General features: G+C 38.3%; 1 protein-coding gene across 2 annotated transcripts in view; it reads left to right on the top strand.

The window, feature by feature from the left end:
- Nucleotides 1–16,562, top strand: part of PAX3 (paired box 3) — a 91,912-nt gene extending 75,350 nt beyond the window's left edge. The window contains exons 8-10 of one of the 2 annotated variants that reach the window (XM_059927433.1): nt 15,431–15,677; nt 16,172–16,202; nt 16,357–16,562. In XM_059927433.1, the coding sequence (XP_059783416.1) occupies nt 15,431–15,677; nt 16,172–16,202; nt 16,357–16,423 (345 nt within the window). In that variant the 3' untranslated portion in view covers nt 16,424–16,562. Of the gene's footprint in view, nt 1–15,430; nt 15,678–16,171; nt 16,271–16,356 lie in introns of those variants that run through there. The other variant, XM_059927434.1, reaches the window with a different exon arrangement.
- Nucleotides 16,563–16,970: the final 408 nt, after the last annotated feature.

Genomic DNA, 16,970 nt, shown 5'->3' with positions numbered 1-16,970 from the left:
TATTTACAAAAAGATGGAATGGGAACATTAGGAGAATTGGGAATTAAAACTCAGATTTCTATAGCCTTTAAGATTTACCATTTCTCAGGAATGCCTCTATTTAAGCAAGGTGGGGAGGTGTGCACTACCCTGTTTTTGATCGTTTGGCTTTATTAAAAATATTGTAAAGAAAATTTGAAGAAAAGAGTCTAACAGCTGGTTTACCTGTTAACTAAAGAAGAGAGTAAAGAAAGGGTGGTCATGGCTTAGTCTTTTTGCTCGCTATAGAGAAGTGCTTATTAATATACTGGATCATATAATATTAAAAATGGAACTAATCCTGCGACTGCCATTTCTCCTCTTCTCCTCCAACTTTTCCACTTCCTCTGTCTCTATCTGGACATCTAATATTCAGACAAATCAACTGAGGCTCACAGAGCTTGTGGTCACAGCGCTCATAGTGAGAGAGCTGGGACTGGACAGAGGATTCCCAGCTCCTACTCTCGAATCTCATTCATGATAGCACTCAGCTGGGTGAAGAGGAGACAGGTTTCATAAAAAATAGAGCCGGGGGTCTTATTCATATTTTAAAATCATTTTATAGAAACTAGTTTTCTAAACTTTGGATTTGGGTTAATTAACACTCTTTTTGCTAATGCACTCTTTACATGCTTTTTTGCTTTACACATTTTTCTTATCAATCTTTTAACTTCCCCCAATAATAAAAAGTACTTCATGGTTATTGTAGAAAATAGAAAAAATTTTAAAGAGGTATCTCTAGAGTAGGAAAAAAATTCCCCTGGGGAGCCACTGTTAATATTTTTGCATATTGCCTTTCAGCTCTTTTTGGGTCTTATGCTTAAAAAAAAAAAAAAAAAAAAAAAATATATATATATATATATATATATACACACACACACACACACACACACACACACACATATATATAATTGAGATAGTATGCATGTTCCATGTTATATAATATGTAACTTTGCATCTTACCTATCCCCTGCCTTTACCCTTCATCATACGTCTTTACCTATTAATTTAAATTGAATTGGAGCTAAAGTTTTTTGAGTCATTATGATCAATTCATTGTAAATCTCTTTAGTGGATGCTATTTTATTTGTGCATTTTATTTGATTTTTTTCTTAGTGTCATTGAAATTGATATATTGTTTGCCATTCAGACTTGGAAATCATGAGTTAGAATGTATGTGAACTGTTGTAAAATCGGCTTTCTAGTTTCTTGTCAAAGAATTAATAGACACCGTTATGATAAGCAAATTGTTTCTCTGTTTGTGTGAGGGATGTAGTTGATTTTCCTTTGGGGTCTCTAACATATCTGCTCCCTTGAGCAAAGATTCTTTTAAAGCTTGGAAACAGGGACTTCCTTGGTGGTCCAGTGGGTAAGACTCCGTGCTTCACTGCCTGGGCCGCGGGTTTGGGAAACTAAGATCTCTCATGACCTGCGGCCTAAAAAAATAAAATAAAATGCTTGGAATCAGAGCCATTAGTCAAATGGTGTTTCTTAGATTCCCTCAGTGCTTTTCCCAGAGAAATTCTCAGCTTTGGGAGGGATGGGTGTGAAGCAGTGAATCAGGAAAAGGTTACACTGTCCAGCTGGTGGGATTAGAGTAGTAGTAGACTGACAGGTCTCTATGACATTCTAAGTCTCAGAATCCTGATGAAAACTTTTAGAAGCTTTGGCTGTATCCTTCCTCAAGTTGCTGAAAGGGTCTGTGTGTTACTGAATCGTTGGAAAAGTGTATCTTGTTCTGAGGGAATCCATAACTGTATCTGGGGAATATTCCCATTTTATTTATGGAAAAGCTGAGGCCAGTGCAACACAATTAGAGTCACTGGCAGAGTTAAAAGCCAAGTCTACCTCTCTTGCAGTTATTACTAGTTCTTTAATAAACCAAATTACACATTTCACTTGCTGAAGAAGCATAATGTTGTAGAAAGTTTTCCATGGGCTCCGGCACTGATATTCAACTCGATTTTCCTGTAGGAACCGTCAAAAGCCTTCACAGATGGAGGGCTGGACTTCACACTCCCTCAAAAGCTGGATTTGTCAGGGAACTTGAGATTCTCAGGGATGGGTGGGTTGGGAATAGGCTAATTCCCTTGAAATTTTCTACTGTCTCTGAATTTCTAGGATCATTTGAACTATATAACCCTTTCAGGAGATGAGGCTTTTATAATGAATGACAAAACACCATCTGAGAAGAAAACCATTCAACTCCCTCTACCCTGCAGTAGCACCCTCTTTTGAAAAGTTGTGTTTTCTTGGTGTGGGAACACCACAGAAAGAGCACAGGGAAACAGAGACCACGTATTTCCCCTCCAAACCCAGCTGGTGTGTTCCCAGCACCTTCCTGCATGTGCAGGAGAAAAAAAGGAATGCCGACTTGGAATACGGAGTGCCAAGGAAATACTATCATATGCTCAAGACGTGAGACTAATTAACGTTTGGCCCATGTTCTTCTAATTAACTTTCCTTTGCAAGAAACATTACCCTCACTGCTCCCCCCACCTCCAAAACACGCAGAGCCAAACCCCCAAAACAAGGCCAATTAAATGAACAAACTTGTATCATTTCAACACCCCCCTACTCCTACAAACGCCACGGTTTCTGGTGACAGCTTCTAATGATTTCTTGAGTGAAATACAGTATCAGTGGGTTACACTAGGAAGTTATCTAGGAAGCTTTTTTTTATTGTTATGTAGTATACAAAAATGGGCCAACTTGGCTGCATTTAGGGTTCATCAACCATTGCAAATGATTCTTCGAATGTTTTGGGTTTGGTAAAACCTAAAACACATTTTGCCAAGCACTTTTCCTCCTTAATTTTTCAAACTGTGTATTTTAGGGAAAATTTGATCCATATGGCTTTGATTCATTTACTCTTATATCATTGACATTTTTTTTTCCTACGGAGCCATTTGATATCCAAGAAGCTTTCTGAGCCTTTCCTACGTTCATTTTAAGCATTTTCCTCCTTAAAAAGAGGAAGTCCTCTTTGTAACCTCAGAGGCTATAAATTTTGAGTACTCTCTCAATTCAGCAATACTTAAAAATACATTTGGTATAAATCTGGATTATTATGAACACATTTTATGTTTAGAACAGATGGGCAGATTTTCGTTTCTGGTTTATGAGTGAAACCAATGATAAAATAAGAAAATAGGCTTAAATTACAAAAAAAAGTTTTGTTATAGACAACTTTTAACTGTTATTAATAAATCTCCACAGTAAGATCTATGCTCAGAGGCCTCATTTCAAATTTTGGCCAGGTCTTGTGTAAGATGTAATTGAATAACCAGTACACCTGTCCTATTTCATGGATAATCTACTGAGGAAAGAAAAAATTCTCATAAAGATTTGTGTACCAGGCTTAAACATGCTTGAATGTTTGCTCACCACTCAGCACCTCAGGAACAAAGAGTAGGTCTGCAGATCTCATCAAGTTTATCGACCATTCATCTGTTAAGTCTGGTTGAATCATCACAGCTTTGTGGGGATGAGATACTGCCTCTGAAAGAGACCCAAGAAAGAGCAGATATATCTTTACACTAAGGAGATTGTGGTTAATGGTGGAAGACGTCAGGATAAACTTTTGTTCTTATTCACATTTTATAAAAGAAAATTTTTAACTCCACCACCCATCCAGTTACTTTTAAAGAGTAATATTAAAATTGAGATTATCAGTGTGTAATGTATGTAAATTGCATATTTGGTGTCAGCTACGCTTATTAGGCAGCTTCTCCATTTCATGCATATATGTATTAGACTGTCGTGGTTCCATTTCAAATCAGATTTCAATTGCTCAGCACAGCTTCTTTTGACAAACATTTGTTACTCCTGAAACTTACTAGGGAGAAGCATTTAAGCATTAATATGTGTACACAGAACTCAAGACTGCTTTTGATTTTGCTTGTCATTTCCTGGACCACAGTGTTCACAATTATCTCAAATTCCTTCTCTGCAAGGCAAGATGGAGGATCTTTGTCCATCGAAGGTGTGCGGTTTACTACACATCAGTTTGTTATGCGAATGGGGTATAGTCATTAAGAATGGTTGTGATGGGTACTTTTCTGTTTCGTATAGGGAGAATATCCTTTTCACTGTGGTATAGCAATTCCTTGGTCTTCTTTAGTACTGTTGATACATGTAAAAGCAGTAAGATTTACCCTGATGGCAGGGCCAGTTCCTGTTTCAGGAGAGCTATTTTTCTGGACAGTTTGGGCACACATCCAGAAGCTACCTGATGCCAGGCCATTTGTTTTGTCCATTTCACACACAGGTTGCAGATCCCGTGCCCTCAACCTACCTTTATCATCGTGAAGAACCAGACAAACAGGTGGCCTGCCACCAACTCATTTCCAAACAAAGGCACTGCCTTTTTACAATTTCCAGAAATTCATCTGTGGAAGAAAAAGGAGTGCTTTTGATTAAAGAGATTGATTGGGCGTCAAACAAAGCTTGGACAGAGAGACATTCCGTACAAAAGTGGCAGCCTCTCCGAAGCTTCAGCCTCTTTCTGTTTCATTTCTAAAGCAATTCATGAGCTCAAAACCAGGGCTGCAGAAGCCTTTTGCATGTTTATGAAGGCTCAAGGATGTTTATGATCATAAATAAGCCCATTTCAGCTACACCAGCGTAACCACTGGCCATTTGCATGTTTCCATTCCGCCATATTAGGTTTTCAAGATATTCTGCTCGGTGGTAGCGCGGGCTGTAATTGACCTGGTGCCTTTGGTTTTTCTCCGAAGGCTGTGGTTGCTACCCTTAAAGAGTATGAGGAGAGCCCTGGTTTATGTCAGCTCTAGCCACAGCCTCTTGAGTTCGTTGGAGAATTGTGAGAGAAACAAGTACTTGGCCAGAATCTCTTTTTTAAAGAAAGGGAGGGAGCAGCAACCACCAGTGACTGAATCTTACATCATGTCACTGAAATGAGCCACCAGAAAACCTTTCTTGCTGAATTAAATTTTTTGTGTGAATTAAATTGATTTAAGTAGAAATTCCATCAGCTACTTTCTCTTGTACATTGGACGAAAACTGTAACAACCCCAAGGTTTTTAGGTCCATTTGAATTCCTTTAGCCATTGAAGAGAAAAAAATTGAGTGTGATTGCTTGGTCTATAACTAAGCTACTGGAGTAAAAAGTTTTTCTTTTTCGTCAGTAAAACATAGGAAAGCCGTGCTGAATTCTAGTGTGAGGCCAAGGGTCTGAATCAACCCTTTATATGTGGTTGGAATGCAATGTAAAGCTTTTAATTTATTACTGCATTTGCAAAATGGCAATATCTATAGAAATCTCAATACTTGCATATTTATTCAATTAGAGGCTGAATGTGTGCTTTGTACTGCAGACACAGAAGACCGGATTCAGTCATTAGTTGTATACTATTTTTTTTTTTTTTTTTTTAAAGAATCTGTCTCTGCAAAACAGTCTGGGTTTCATCAGAGGTGTATATTTTTCACTGTATAGTGTAATATTTAAAAATTCCTCTTGACATTTAGCTAGAGTTCAGTAAACTGGAGTTTCTGAGATTAGTGATTGCGTTGTCTCCACTGATCAATGGAAAGGATGATAAATTGGGAGACCCTTTGAGATAGTGCATTTTGTAGACTCAAAGGGTTGTGTTTCTACCTTGCAGGGAATATTTCTGAGCTGTGAGATGACTGGGCAGACTGTCTTCAGCACTGAACTAATGAAGGATGCAGGCATTATTTGAAGAAATAACCATCTTTTCCCCCTCCACGAAATACTGATGTCTCATTTTGGGCAGCTTGCCTTACAAAATCTAATTAAACAGCTGCCAATTAAAAAAACCCTCTATATCACTTCTCGGCCTTTTGGCTAAGATCAAGTGTAAAAACCCTCTAAAGAGCTGACCCTCTATATATAAGATTCCAAGGGAAAATTTCTAGTTCAGTATGAACCCTTCTATGACACTTGTAGGCAGAATTTCTTGTTTTAGTCTCTGTTGATGCCACATTAGTGTGTTTATACCTTGTTAAAATTCATATCACACTGTATTATAACATATCGATCCCCCTTTGGACCATGAGCTTCTAGAGGCATGATACTAGGTCATAATCATCTTTGAACACCCAGAAACCAAACAGTGTCTCATAATAAAGGCTTGTTCCCCAAAGTGGGCTCTTTGGAATAGTGGTTTGGGGAAAAAGGATTTTGAGTCAACAATTTGGTAAATATTTCAAATTATATCCCTTTATCTTTCAGAGTCCCAGTGCACATTAGCCTACTAAAGGCTCTGACAAGTCTTGCAGCATAGAAACATGTTTGTTTAACTCAGTGTTCTCTAATTTAACTGTGGATCCCTTTTGTTGAGTATCAGACTACCAAGTTTTGAGGAACATTTCCTAGGAAGTGCTGAATGAAAAAAATGGGTAGAGACCCAGCTCATGATTTGTCCATTTCTAGAATTGTTCTTTAATTTTTTTTCACTAGTGAATGTTTCTTCAATTTAATGTCTGATGTTATCTCCTGCTTCAATACACTGTCACCCTCTGCAAGCGACCTTAGCAGGAAAAAGCGTAATTTTAAAGAAGAAGCTATAAACTGCTTATTAATGTTTAGATAGGCAGAAAAAGGGAGTAAAAACAGAGAGAATTCCTGTTTAGTGAACTGACGGCCGTGTGGGTGTAACTCATTGATCTAAGCAGGAACCCCAAAGTCAAAAGCACTAGATTCCAGCACTTAACAGCCACTCACTAGCTGTGTGTCTTCAGGCAAGTTGCTTAAACTATCTCAGCTTCTGTTTCATCCTCCTGTTAAACTTGGGAGATATTGAAAAAGAATCACCCTATAGAGCTACGCTGAGAAGCACAGCACTTAAAAGGACTAAATACATTTTGATGAAGTGATAAAACTGCTTGTTGCGACAGAGCTCTCATTGTTGTTTGCTGAAAAATATCACGCAGGCCCCTGACAAAAAAGCATACTTTTCTTTGTCCCTGATGAATAAGGCAAATGTGGAAGCTGAATACCATCAAAGGAAAAGCAGTTTCTTGGTGCACTGGAATATTTTAAGGTATTCTACTCAGACATTTTAAAGACCTAAGGACACATATTGGTGTCCGTTCAGAATACAGTCATTGTAATGCTCCCGGGATAATATGCTCCCCAGAAATACAATGTACAAAAATTGGTTTTGTTTGAGTAATTCAGATCACAATAACATGAGAACCCACTACAATGAAAAGAAGAGGCAACTGTCCTTCATTCCATGGGGCTAAGAGTAGGGAGGGGACAGGGTTGTCCTATTGTTTCCTATTCTTGTTTTGATTTATTGAAATGTAATTTTTAAAAATTTATTTATTTATTTATTTATGTATTTATTTATTTATTTATTTATTTTTGGCTGCATTGGGTCTTCGTTGCTGCATGCAGGCTTTCTCTAGTTGTGGTGAGCGGGGGCTACTCTTCGTTGCGGTGCGCGGGCTTCTCACTCCAGTGGCTTCTCTTGTTGCAGAGCACGGGCTCTAGGCGCACAGGCTTCAGTAGTGTGGTGCACAGGCTTCAGTAGTTGTGGTGCATGGGCTTAGTTGCTCCGCGGCATGTGGGATCTTCCCGGACTAGGGCTGGAACCCATGTCCCCTGCATTGGCAGGCGGATTCTTAATCAGTGTACCACGAGGGAAGTCCCTTGAAATATAATATTGACATGAACTCATTTTTAAAAAATCTAGAGTCTAGCTTTGATGATACTAGATACCTCAAAGGCAGGAGAATCTGATGAACGCTATACTTCTCTCTCACCAGCAAAAGAGAAAGGTAGCTAAAACAACAGGTGCAATAGCAAGGTTTTAGAAAGTAAGGGGCAATCTAAGTAATTTTGATTTAATTGATTGGGGAGTATTCCTTTTATCACTAAATTACAAAGACTCTATTTTGTCAAGATCTGTAGGAGCAGATTTAATTTCTGTAGGTCAAAGAACTATGTACATGGCCTCAGTGTGGGCCCTGGATGTTGCCAGCTACTTCAAGTTGCCTGGGAATAGGAGACATAGCCACTGCCCAATTTATGATCAAGAACACAAGTAAGTTTTCACGTGGAAAAGCACTGCAACATCTTTATTGGTCCAGTGTCCCTGGAGTCGGGAAGGTGGGGGAATTAAAGTAGGTAGGACTTTAGCTTACTGGAATAGTAGCTTCTGGTTCTTAGAAGGCTGTATTCTCAGATGTTGTCCCATATGTATAGAGTTGTTACAAATTTCCATGCATCTTAAGGCTTATTCTGCCTTAACACAAAACCTGTGAAACAGGGCAGAAAGCACTTCCTGAAGGGTAAGTTCATTCTCAGACTTTTGCAAGGCTGTGCACTGCTTTCCCATAGTTAATAGAAACAATTTTCCTGATATCTACTCGTTAAATCAGTGTCACTTGATCTTTTCAGTTGGGGCTCTTTTCTCTGTCCTGAGGACTTATCTTCCTTCACGTGAAGAGAAGTGTAGGGAAGTTGCTCTTCTGTAATCTTCAGGCGTTTCGTAGATGGAGTCTTATGACACGGACTTTGGGCAGCCACAGAAATATTTGCCTGCATCACACATGATCTGGAAGAAAGAAGAAATTCCAGTGTTGAGCCAAGCAAATTTTTTTCTCCCTCAGTAGCCTGGAACGTCTGCCCTCCACACAGTTGTAGTATTGGGTGGAAGGGGAAGTTTTGGGGGAATGAAGATACAGTGTAGCCCAGCACCCCTGTGCTTCAGAGGGGCAGTGTGGAGGTCCTTCTTTCTAAAAGGTAACGTGGACACCTAGGTTATTGTAAAGTTCTGCGTGAATCTCAGACAGAACTGGGCAGTTAAGATTCAGCAAGGTATGCATTTACGAATGGTTATTAGGGTGAATCAGCCCTGCATTTTCTTGAACGCAGGCTTAGCTTATGGGCAATTAGAGATAAAGTTTTAAACACCATCTCACTGAAGTACTGTGGGATGCCCAAGCGTAGAGCTTTTCCCTTTCTATATTTGGAATCCTAGGTCTCAAGAGGTCAATTAATATTTAGCAAACGTGTCCAGAAGTAGTCATGAAATTAAACCAAGATATATGCTTAATTTTCTACAGTCATGTTTTTGAAATGGTGATAGGTTTGAGTGGTTACTCTTTAGAGGGCTGCTGTTGTTTCCTGAAATGAGAAGAGTTAACAGCAGGTAATGTCATTCCTCTCAGAAAGAGTTTGAGACTCTCTGTGTTAAGTGATGAATGAGGGTATCTGACCCACATCTGTTTTACATTAGAATGGAACATTGCCCTGACATCGTTAGGAGCATTTGTCAAGATTCCCTGGACAGAGCTTCTGTAAATTACATGCTGCAAATGTGTCAGGGTCAGATAAGAGGATATCATTAACTCCCCCAAGTTTACTCAGGGCTCTGTCAGTCCATCTTAATATGCTAACAGCCAACAATTTTCCCTGAGCCGTTTTGCTATATTTTTCATTCATAGAAGAAAAAAATATGTATGCTACACCCTACCCCCCCAATATCACACATGTTCTTTTCTCATAAATCATATTAATTGTAGACATGGTCACAAAGCATATAAATGCAGGCATGCGTAAATGAATTAAAACATATGAGAATTTTATTACAGCCCATGGTGGGTCTAACATAGTCAAATACCAACTGTATTAACCATGCTTTTTCATTTAGGTGAAATGAGCTTTTTCTTAATGGGCTTTATTTTACTGATAATAGATGGACACAATATGACTGTTCATCATTGTCTAGAAGTAAACTCTGTATGTATGTGTATATGTATATATGTCTCTTGCAAGCCATTTCTATGCTAATTTTTTTGCCTAGATTTATATTTTAGTCATCAGTCTCTAAAGAATATTGCTATCCATTTGACAGCTTAGGTCTATTGAGAAATAGGTATTCTAAAGAATCAATAAAGTAAAAGTCATTCTGTAGCTTGTCACAGAGCTGGAGACTAAAGCACATATAACACTTAGAGTTTAACTGAGAAGGTACTCACTGTGCTCTTTACAAATAAAACTTGGAAATATATGCACCATATGAACCACACTTGTCTGACACGCATACTTTTTCATCATGTGTGAAACGTAGCTACTTTAAAATGTTAGCTAAGGATTAAAATAAAAAATAAGTGTGTATTTAGCTGGACATTTTACATGCACTGGTTTTCTATCTGGTTAGGTAAAGGTCAGCCATGCCCTTCCCGTAACTCTGGGTGGGTGAGAAGGTCACCATCCTTACCTTGCTAGAAACTTCTGCCTTCAGGCAACTTCCCTCTTACAGCTTTCAAACAGACAGGGCCAAAAAATCTAATTATTTAGATGCTAATCAACTGCAGGATAATTCCTAAGGCGTTTGAATCTGAAGACAACATTTTCAGGAAAGTCTCTGCTGTTCAAGTTTAGGGTTAGTTACAGCCTCAAAGATACAGTCGCTGATATCTAAGCATAACATAACTCCAGTAGTACCCGTATCGGAAAAAAACACTTGCATAAACATTTGAATTTTTTGTTTGGTTGTGGAAATAAATTATATCCAAATTTTAAAAGTTTATAATCATTAGACTTTTGAGAAAAGTGTAGAAGCTATAAAAAAACCCCTTTATGTCATACAAAGCTGTAATTCACGATGGTTTTCTAAAATGCAACTGAATGTATTATTACATTGTAACTAAACTAATTATTAAATGTTAAATCAGAAAAGCATCTGATTACTTAAGAGCAAAAAAAGAAAATAAAGACATGAACCAGGGTTCCTGCTAAGGAAAAAAAGAAGCACCTAGACGTACACCATAATTTGCTAAATCATTTTAGATTTCTGATAAGCTCTGAGCACTTTCAACTGATGGCAAAATCATAACACTTAAACCAAGATGGATATTTTCCAGACACATTGTTTTAAATGTAAATCTTAACTTGACTCATAGTGTTTTATCTTTTATATTTAATCTTACAATAGGAAAATTAATTCAAGAGAAATATGGCATGAAGCAATTGTAAAGAGTTAGTTTTTCCTGAACCATATAATCTTCCAATCAAGATATAAACAACTTATTTGGAATTCTGAAACTTGAGAATGAGCTTAAAAAGATCTTCAACAAAGTCTCTAATAAAGGGAATGACTGAGGAACCAGCAGAAGTCCCACTTCATGATTCTAAGGCGGGAATTTGTTTTTAAAGGTTATCCATAGAACAATTTAGAAACGGTGTCTGGGAAATGTTTTGGAGGTAACAATTTACTGATATACTTAATAGATTTTTTTTCCAGATGCCTCACCTAAGAGTTGTACTCAACTAAAAGTTAAAAAAAAAAAAAAAAAAAAAAAAAAAATCCTCTTCCCACCTCCCTTCCCAAGGAGACAGAACAGAGATCTTTATAAAAGGAAAACTTTTCCTGTTCATTTCAGTTCCTGGACTCATCTGACATTTAATAAGAATGTGATTGATGTTCAGTAGGCAGAACTGATTAGCCCTGAGTCTATTTCTTTTCCTGTGAAATTGTTTGTGAAAACCAGGCAATTGTGTTTCTCCTACCTCAAATTAAAAAATAAAATAAAATCAGGCAAAAATGCCAGCCCTGTAATAGAAATAGCTTATTAATGGCTTATGAGGAAAAATCCCCCACTTTGCAACCAATGGAGATTTTATTTTAGGCTTTGAATTACAAATTGCTGTAGGAAAAGCTTATATGAAAGAGATCCTGACAATATTCTTAAAAAGAAAATATGACTGGAAGACATTCCATGACCATATTGGGGGAGTTCTAAGAAGTCTGTTTACCAACTTTGTGCAGCAGAAAGAAATTTCCATAGCTTCCCTTGAACCACATTAAATAGCAAAATTGCTTTTAAAGAAATGTACATAAAAATGTAATGGGACCCTTCCATAGAGATTTGAGGTTTTAAATTATGTTAGGGGAAAGTAATGCATTTTGTATTGATATAGTTATTTTTCTTTTCCAACACATATTTCCTTTTTAATTTTTAAATAAGAAGCTGTTACAACGATGTACATTTCTCAAGTTTTCTCAGTGTGAAATATTGAAATAAGTTGCGTTAGTTGTCATTATTCATTAATTTCCATTTCAGAGCAAATGTCGGGAAGTATTAGTGCCTCTTTTCCCATCCTCATCCAATTCTTGAGAAAGAAGTCATGATTACAATGTGTGACCATCACAGTGGAAAGAAAAACTCGTGGAAGAATATCTGTCTCTAAGCAAGATAATGGGTCTCTGGTCCTCTTTATTTCCTCACATTAGCTTCCGCAGGTATTGGGCTGCTGAGCTAAGGGCAATTGCTAAAGCAGGAGCTGTCACTAGCTTCCGGTGTGTGACAGTCATAATAGTGACAGGAAGATCCATCAAGCATCCCTCTTATTCCATTCACACAGCAGCCGTCCCTCCTGATTGGATCATGAGCTGGGATGTCTTTAGGACACTGTGCCCTGGCACCTTTAAGGAGCTATCTTTCTCTTGCCCTAGAATATAGCCTTGGCAGATGGTACTGTATGTTCTCCATCCTCCAACAAATATATTTCAAGGTCTTCCTGTCCTAAGGTATTTTCTAATTCAACAACTGCAAAAAGTTGCTACGTGAACATCATAAGCTGAATTTTGCTTATAGGAAGGACTCATTTCTTCTCTTTTAGGATCTTCATGTTTTTTTCCTCCCATGGACAGAATTATTGTGGCCTTCAAAGTTATGCAAACAGGAAATATATGGCAGAGGATTAAAAAAAGTTTATCACAAAAATGTACATATAGCTCATGGGAGAGTGTGCATGTTTTGAATAAAATTCTTCTATTACTCTTCAACTGTGACTGTGTATAGAGTATTCCATTTCTTCCTTAAAGAGGTATACCATTAACAGAATTTCAAGTAAGTATCTTCATGAAGGACACTGTTAAAAATATATTTCCTTTTTATCCAGTACCACTGGATATTTTTCTTTGAATTTATACAGTTACAAAGTTGCTTTTTCTAAGTGCTTTTTAAAAAAACTTAGCACAGATTATTTACACAGTAAAATATTTGTGCCCTGTGCCATAATCCCCCTTTCATTAAAAATATCACATTTTTAATATTTTAATTTTCCTTGTCCATTCTTGCCCATTAGACCAGTACACAGAGAGGTACTCCTGATTGGAAAGGAGTGTGTTTGGCCCTGAGCAACCTCTACTTTAAAGACTTCTCTTCTAATAGACGTTCGTAATTTGGGCTGAAAGAAAATATTTAATAAATTAGTATATCAATTGACATTTATGAATTTTCCAAGTATATACTGCAAAATCATCTACATGAACTCAAAGAAAGGCAAAAAAGAAAAAAATACATAGATGGAAGAACATTCAGGAAATAAATGCATTTGGGGCTATGTTCAGGTTTTTTAAATGAGAAAATGAAGTAATTAACTTACTGTAATCAGCAGTGTATGAGAGCCCCATGTTCTGGTGACTTTTCATCCTCCTTTAGCTGTGACTCCTATTCTTACTTTACTCTGTGACTCTCGCTTTCCCCTAATCCCCAATAAAACAAAACTATGCTCTGAAACATACGATTTTTTTTTTTTTTTTTTTTGGAATATAAGTAATTTTTAGAGATTTTGAAAAATCTCAAGCTCAAAATTTTGATCCCTTGGAATGTCTTTAAAAATTTGGGTAAAATAGTGTTGCTTTCCCCACACCAGCCCACCTTCCCATCTGCTCATGCATAGAAGAACTCAAGTGAAAGGGAGACAAGGAAATGAAGAATAGAGACTTGCCGGGGTGGGTTGGTGAGGAGAATCATGGCTTGTTAAAATGGAGGAAGAAAGGGTAATCCATAGAAGGTGGTGAACAGATTTTCTTTTGTTTTCTCTTTTTCTTTTTTTTGGGTCTTTTGGGGCTAATTGAAGATGGATCAGTTTAAAGCTTTATTTCAAGAAGATTTTGTTTAGCTATGAGGATTATGCAAACCCTTCCCAAAGGGGATTGTGGCCTCACTGGTTTTGGAATCTAATTTAGGAAGCTTTCTGGAATGTGAGATCCATCCCTCCCTCCTGCCTTGCTGGTACCCCTCCATCCAGGATTCTGTGGCCTGAATTACCTTGGTGGATAACCCAAGACCTACAATCAGGGTTGAGTTTCATTACTGCCCTCTCATCTTGCTCTTATTTGTACACTTTAATCTCCATATGCTTCAAACGTCTTAAAATACAACAGGACTAGGATGGAAATATTGTGCAGTGGTGGGTCCCCGCATTGAAATACTTTGTAAGCAGGTGATATTTTCTGGAAGCTCTTCACTCAGCAGTCGAGTTCTTCTGCGATTGCTTTTTGAGTCCTGCTGCTGACTTGTATGAAGTTGAGAAAAATCACTTCCTCTCTTGGGTGGCAGTTTTCCAGCTGCAAAATTAATTATCTACTTGCTTCCATCACAAGGTGTTGTAAGGGTCAGCGAGCCTGTGTTTGTGAAACTTGTCACCGTGCTAATCGGAAAGTTGTTCTGTTATCACAGTTTTGTTTTTTTAAAAGTTCGCTTGCTCTCCAGGGTTATTTAAAAAACCGAGCAGACTTTTTATAACATGTTTGCATTTCAGGCTTTTTTTTTTTAACACTTCTTATGAAAATGTTAGTTTAGAGAAGAAATGAAAGGCTTAGGTAATGGGGGCAGTTATTTGGAGAATCATTTACCATTCATTCATTCATTCATTCAGTACCTAATATGTGCCAGCACTCTGTTAGGTGCTGATGATATGAAAATCGGTAGATTACTCCCCTCAGAGCTCTCATAATTCAAAGTAGGTGACCAAGTACTAATTACACAGTAAGAGGGATGAGGAAGACGCAAGGGAATATCAGGGAGGATGTACTAATTTCTAATTACTGAAGGATGGCCAAGATGGGGAGTGGAGTTTTCGTGAGAGGGAACTCTATGAAAAAAGACACAGAGATCTCAAAATACACAAAAAGAATTTGATTTGGATTCAACTTAAAAAAAAAATAAGCAAATGCCTGTTTAAAATGACATGTGAAACTCCCAGTTGTAATACATGGTTAAACGTTATTCAATATGAACAGATATAATTTCTTCCTCCTTCCAACCTTCTGTCCCTGTGTCCCTCCTTCTTTGAATTTCCAGTATGATTTTATCACTAGGGGCACGGTGTCCTCTCTCTCCCACCCTCTCTCCTTTCTTCTTTTTCTTTTCCCTTCTTCCCCCAGCCTCCTTCCCCTTTCCCCCCTCTCCTTCTTTCTGAAACTGCAGTCAGATGTTATCACTGGGCATGATGTAATATCTCTGCCACTTTGAATGGAGGTCACCGTCTTCGGGACAGCTCTTTAACAGTAGATTTCCAAAGAAGTAAAACTTGGCCTTTTGCAGTTATCCTTTCAGCAGCAGGCTAGGGTCTGGTCCTCCCTGCATTCTCACTTCTTCCTAATCTGCCTGTTTATTTTAGGTAATGGGACTCCTGACCAACCACGGTGGGGTACCCCATCAGCCCCAGACCGACTATGCGCTCTCGCCTCTCACTGGGGGCCTGGAACCTACCACGACGGTGTCGGCCAGCTGCAGTCAGAGACTAGACCATATGAAGAGCTTGGACAGTCTGCCAACCTCTCAGTCTTATTGCCCACCCACCTATAGCACCACGGGCTACAGTATGGACCCTGTCACAGGCTACCAATATGGGCAGTATGGACAAAGTAAGCCTTGGACTTTCTAGGGAGTAATTACTCCTGGAAGGGTGAAACACTTTAACTCTTCCTTGAGAAAGCGGAGCTGCCAGCATGATTAAGCCTTCCATCCTGGTATCAATTTTGTGGCAAAGCCAGCTGGTTGTTTCAGCAAGGGCTTCCCAGTATAATTATTTTCTTAACCAATGTCAACAACATCTTGCGGTTATTAATTGCTGAGACGTGAAAGCTGATTGCCACTAGGTAAAACACAAGGGTTGGCCAAAATGAAATAACCTCTGGCATTAGAAACACATGTTCTTAATGAGGTCAGCTCAAGGATCATATGGGGTATAATCCCAAGGACACAGAGTTCTGTCAAACTTGTCTTAGGAATAAAAATATTCGTCTCGATCCTTTGATACCTCGGTATTAAATATGACATTGTCAGCCTGTAGCTGATTTTGCCCCTTGCTGTGAATTGTCCCAGCCTGACCTGAAAAGCTGCGTGTGTTTCCTTACAGGTGCCTTTCATTATCTCAAGCCAGATATCGCATAAGTGAACTGTCCACTTGGAGCTTAAACTGGCCCTGTTTCCGGTCTCCACAGCCTAGACGTGAAGAATCTTCTCAGAAAAAATAAATCACCCTCTTGGGGGGCAGTCTCGACAGGAGACAAAGAAGAATGATTGATTTTCTTTCTCCAGTAGTTGGTTTCAAATTCTTTTGAACGTGTTGGACAAAAGCAGTGGAGAAAAGGAAGATCCGGAACAATAAAAGACAAATGCAACATTTTAAGGCAATGATTTAACATGGCTACATGTCAAATATCCCAGCTCTCTAGTGCTGATGATGAAGGAGCTCAAACATTCCATTTGTGTGTGTGTGTGTGTGTGTGTGTGTGTGTGTGTGTGTGTGTGTGATTTATCTTGACTGGTTTGGGCAAGCAGAATGTTCTGAAAATATAGTCGGAGAATAAAGTATAACAAGTTTGATGTCCAATGCTGACACTTCTACAACCTTAAAACTGCTCACTCCATGAAGCGGGAACGGAGGAATCCTTGACTTTTACACACTGGAAATGGATATAAAAATAAATGCCACCATTTTTAGGAAGTTAGACTAGATGTAAAGGACCTCCCAAATAAATTATTTGTTATCTTATCCTCATCTGTAACTCAGTTGTCAGTACATGTCCTGGATGGACACGTCTTGCTAACAGGATATGGGGGAATCAGAAGAAAAGCTTGTTTTCTTTCTCAGTGTGGGAGAGGTGTGTGACATTTGCCCAATTTAGTTTCATTTGGAAGCCAACCTGGGCGGG

Source organism: Balaenoptera ricei, chromosome 7 (genome assembly GCF_028023285.1).
Source record: "Balaenoptera ricei isolate mBalRic1 chromosome 7, mBalRic1.hap2, whole genome shotgun sequence".
NCBI classification, from domain to species: Eukaryota; Metazoa; Chordata; class Mammalia; order Artiodactyla; family Balaenopteridae; genus Balaenoptera; species Balaenoptera ricei.
Note: the sequence above shows the minus strand (reverse complement) of the source record. Positions and strands in the feature narration are given on the sequence as shown.